The following is a 4,590-nucleotide window of genomic DNA, read 5'->3' on the forward strand; positions in this document are numbered from 1 at the left end:
ATAAATCACGAAGTGGACGAGTTTAGTAAAATTTTATAAACCGCGAAGTGGACGAGTTTAGGGAACTTTTATAAATCGCGAAGTGGACGAGTTTAGTGAATTTTTGTAAACTACGAGGTAGACGAGTTTAGTTTAGTAAACTTTTATAAACTACGATGTGGACGAGTTTAGTGAACTTTTATAAACTACGAAGTGGACGAGTTTAGTAAAGTTTTATAAACCGCGAAGTGGACGAGTTTGGTGAACTTTTATAAAAACATTTCATTAGCAAACTACGAACCTCAAAACTGCTTTAGAAACTTACAAAATGAAACAATTGGTTGAATAATCGCCAATTTTTTCTATATTTTTATTAAAAGAATGATGACGTTTCGAGCTAGCGAAACTGTACGATCTCACGAAGAGGGCTAGCTCGAAACGTTATCCTTCTTTTAATAAAAAAAACAAAAAAAAAACGTGGCGATTTTTCAACCTATTATTCAATTTTGTTATTTTCGTCGCCTATGTGATTTTAAGTATATTTTTAGAAACTTACGAGCCAAAGTGAGCAGTTTAAAAATTGAACAGTTATAACTTAATCCTCCATAAGTTCAATCTAGAGATTGAAGAACTTATAAATACCTCCATCAATGGTCAAAGTAGATATGTCATATTCTTTCACCGTGGAGCCAGCACTATTATGTGCTGTTACCCGTAACTTATACCACGTGCCTTGTGATAGGTCCTGTATTACCACGTGGTTGCGATGACCTTTCAAATCCGTTGTAGTAGTAGCCTTCCAGTCGTTACTGAAAAGACGTTTGTACCTGACAATAAATGAGTTAACTGGACATCCACCACTTTCCCAAGCGTTCATTTGTAGGCTGATGCACGTGGAGTTCGATGAAACAAAAGTATTAAGCGAGGGAGCGACTGGCGCTGTAAAAGACACAATAAATAAGACAATTAATTCTAATAAATATTAGAAAATTTTATACAACTTAGGATATAATTATATAAAAATACTTTAAGGCTTAGCTCTCTACTTAACCTTACCTCTTTTAACTCCACCAACTTGATTATTTACCAGTTATTGCCAGCAGGGTCCATATACATATCTAATCTATATAAATGAAAATGTACGTCGCGTCACATCACGCTAGATTTCTCGAAATAGGAGGAGTCATAACAGCCAGTGTGTGACACGTTACTCTTGATTTCTTGAAATAGGAGGAGTCATAACAGTCAAAATGTATTTATCCAGATAGAATAGTTCGATTACTGCCAGCCCATTACGATTTTAGTTACGGGGGTGCAAGGGTGCCGTGAAACCTTATAAGTGTTGTGAGTGTTGATATAATAAGTCTAAAGTAAAGACGTAGTGTGAGATCACCTAGCCTTGAGCCAAACTTAAATCGTTTCTGTATTAAGCTATTTTCTGTTATGTCACCAACGTTTTTAATAAACAAAAAACCTCTTTAATCAACGGAAACTCTAAATTAAGAAATCAACAAATATTTTTCCAGTTTTGTTGTTTATACATTTCATTTTATACTTTCAGTACACAGACTAACAACAATATTAGGTTATACTTTTGTTGCTAAGCAACATGAAATAAAAGCCATTGTTTGAACCTAGTTCTACCAAAACACACTGGCTTTTCTATACATTAGAAGTTGTTAATCTAACTTATTTTTAACGATAATTATTTTATGAATACACCACGAATTCATTTCATGAGTGATCTTAATTTTGATTGGCTCACAAATGAATTTACCGACGTTTGGCTGCCTCGACTACACTTTTCTGCCTCTTTGTTGGTCAAGCTTGATTTCGCAAAATCTGTCTATTTCTGTTAGCTATGATATGTGAGGTTAGGGTATAGTATGGGGTGGGGGTGACAGTACTTGCCCCGTTAATTTTGTCGGGTTATACGCTAGTTAGTACATATTACTAACTTTTTCTGTTTTTGTCTGTTACATCACCAAGTCTAAATAGTTGGCCAAACAAATTCGCCGAGACTGATTACAATATTGATGTTATTTTTTTTTATGTTTATGTGCGACTCATGTTATTAGGAGCCCTGTCACGAACGGAGCCATGGACCTACGCAGACCGAATTGTTTTATTAAAGCAGTGTACGTGAGAAAGCACTGGGTATTTTCAACATTTTTAGCATAAGACGAAAATCATTTACAAATATTTGCGATTTCTATATAAACGTGTCTAACCTCAATTAGTTTGATAAAGTAACAATGTGCGACGTGAGATGGCGCTAATGCTGACCAATTCAAGTATTCTGACGAACATGAGCCATCTCCATCCTGTGTCTTGTTTCACTCGTTTCCTTCCAAGAGTCTTATATTTTAAATACTTTCTTGATGTAAGTGCTGGTTTTTGTCTCAGAAAAGTAATAGAAATATTTCAATGTTTCTTTTTAAATTTTAATAATGAAATTTATCTATACTAAGTTTCCATGAACACAAAAGACACAATTATCATTAATTTATGATTAAAACAAGCTGCCTATATTAAAAAGTAATTAATAGCGATAATTTTATATACTATTCTTACTGGATTCATCAGTTGGGTGCTCTCGCTGTTAGCAACGTTTTCGGCAGTAATCCCAATAATATCTCACAAGGTTGTTTGTTATTAAGCACAAAGTTACACAAAGGGTTATCTGTGTTCTGCCCACCACGGGTATCGAAACCCGGTTTCTAGCAATATAAGTCCGCAAACATACCACTATGTCACTGTGGGGGTGGGGGGCGTCTCACAAGGTTCACTTACCTTAGGAGAGTTTGGTACGACCTAATTAATATACTAACCTAGTGATGTAAAATAATGTTCATAATATATGTATATATAATAAAAATGAATATAAGTACATTTTATAGATTAAACATTTTAACTAATGTTGCCCACGAGATTATAGGATGTAAATGATAAACCACAAAATTACTTGTTTTACCTCATAAACTGATAATCTATCCCTTGAAATAAAATACACGCCACAGAGTGGAATCATACTTCTAACAGACACCATACGGAGAAAAAAACAAATCTTTTTGATTTTTACTTAAATACGTCAATATCTCATGTTTCTTTATTTTTCTTTTTTGATAAACTAAGCTAAGTGGCGCTAAAAGAAATAGAACCCATCTTTGTATCCTGAAGAGGTATTATTTCTAACCTCCTCCTCTTGTTCGAACAGACAAAATATCGCTGGGATCCCCCTCGCTTTCCACCCCAACAGCAGCGACCTGAATTTGGTACTTTGTTCCACAACTCAGATTTTCGACTGTGTACATGGTTTTTGAAGCCGGGGCCGTTTTGTTTTGCCACTGTCCAAAGTCTCTCTTGAACCGCACCCTATAACCTGGAAAGATATGCAATTCATTTGATAATTTATAGCACTTCTGTAAATCGTAAATTGTTTATGTTAGACATTAAACTAATACAAAACAAACATTATCCACGTTCTACGTTTGTGTGAAATGTTCGCAAAAACTTTCAATTTATCAGTTAATTTTCAAGGTAGTGAAGAAACAAATATTAACCTGAGCAAGGTGTTATTAAACAAGTCTTAACCTCAGCTTAACTTTTCCATCACAAAGTTTCTTTCTTCAAAGAGTGTAATGGTATTAGTTGAAAATCATTAAGAAACTGTGAATTACCAAAGTCGGCCTCAAATTTGTTTACTGTTTTTCATAAACATGTCTGTAGTATTGTATCAGCATTTTTAAACTTCGCGTCAATTTAGACAACGAAAAATTCTATATTAACAGATACATTAATAACAAACAAACAAAGACTTTCGTCTACCATTTAGAATATCTGGAGATAAAGACACAGGATTGGTTTGGTTATCTGTGCTGTGAGGCCTTAAATTTATCGCTGACCCACAGAAAGACGCGCTGGGGACAGATAAAATTATGGAGATTTTTTAAAGATAGATTACAAGTTAATAATTTTAGTGATTTTCGTTTAAAAATCAGTCTCAACTTTTTTGTACAATTTTTACTTAATTTCAATTTTACTTAATTATTTTGCTCAAGCTGCGAAACGAAAACACAAAGTAAGCAAAGAACGAAACGGAAAAATATAAAACAAATGGTGACTTTGTTTAAAACGAATTAAAGAAACTGAAAATGTGAAGTAGCTACAAGCATAATTTGGTTTTTTGATCATTTCGACATGCTCAGGTCTCGAAATTATTGTTTTTCGGCCACTGACCCGTCTCATGAGATTGACCGCGACGTGTTTATGAATATTTATTATTGCAGTCGAGAAAGCTGAGTTTCTGAAAAAGGTTTATAATACTTACAATGTATTCAACAAGCAAAAGTAATCTCGTATAATATGATTATTAAATAACCTGTTTCTTTATCGCAGTGAAGACGTATTGTTGTATATATACAACCAATAGTTTCTCAGTAATATTATGAAGACGTATTGTTGTATATATATAACCAATAGTTTCTCAGTAATATTATCAAGACGTATTGATATATATATAACCAATAGTTTCTCAGTAATATTATGAAGACGTATTGTTGTATATATACAACCAATAGTTTCTCAGTAATATTATCAAGACGTATTGAT

At 33.5% G+C, this 4,590-nt stretch overlaps 1 protein-coding gene across 1 annotated transcript in view; it reads right to left on the reverse strand.

Moving 5' to 3' along the window:
- The window catches only part of LOC106475803 (Down syndrome cell adhesion molecule homolog), a 24,518-nt gene that overhangs the window by 9,507 nt on the left and 10,421 nt on the right, over positions 1 to 4,590 (reverse strand). The window contains exons 6-7 of the mRNA XM_022379830.1: positions 3,176 to 3,361; positions 622 to 918 (exon numbers count right to left, since the gene is read on the reverse strand). Of these exons, the coding sequence (XP_022235538.1) occupies positions 622 to 918; positions 3,176 to 3,361 (483 nt within the window). The remainder of the gene's footprint in view (positions 1 to 621; positions 919 to 3,175; positions 3,362 to 4,590) is intronic.

This window comes from Limulus polyphemus, unplaced genomic scaffold, assembly GCF_000517525.1.
Source record: "Limulus polyphemus unplaced genomic scaffold, Limulus_polyphemus-2.1.2 Scaffold9197, whole genome shotgun sequence".
NCBI lineage: Eukaryota > Metazoa > Arthropoda > Merostomata > Xiphosura > Limulidae > Limulus > Limulus polyphemus.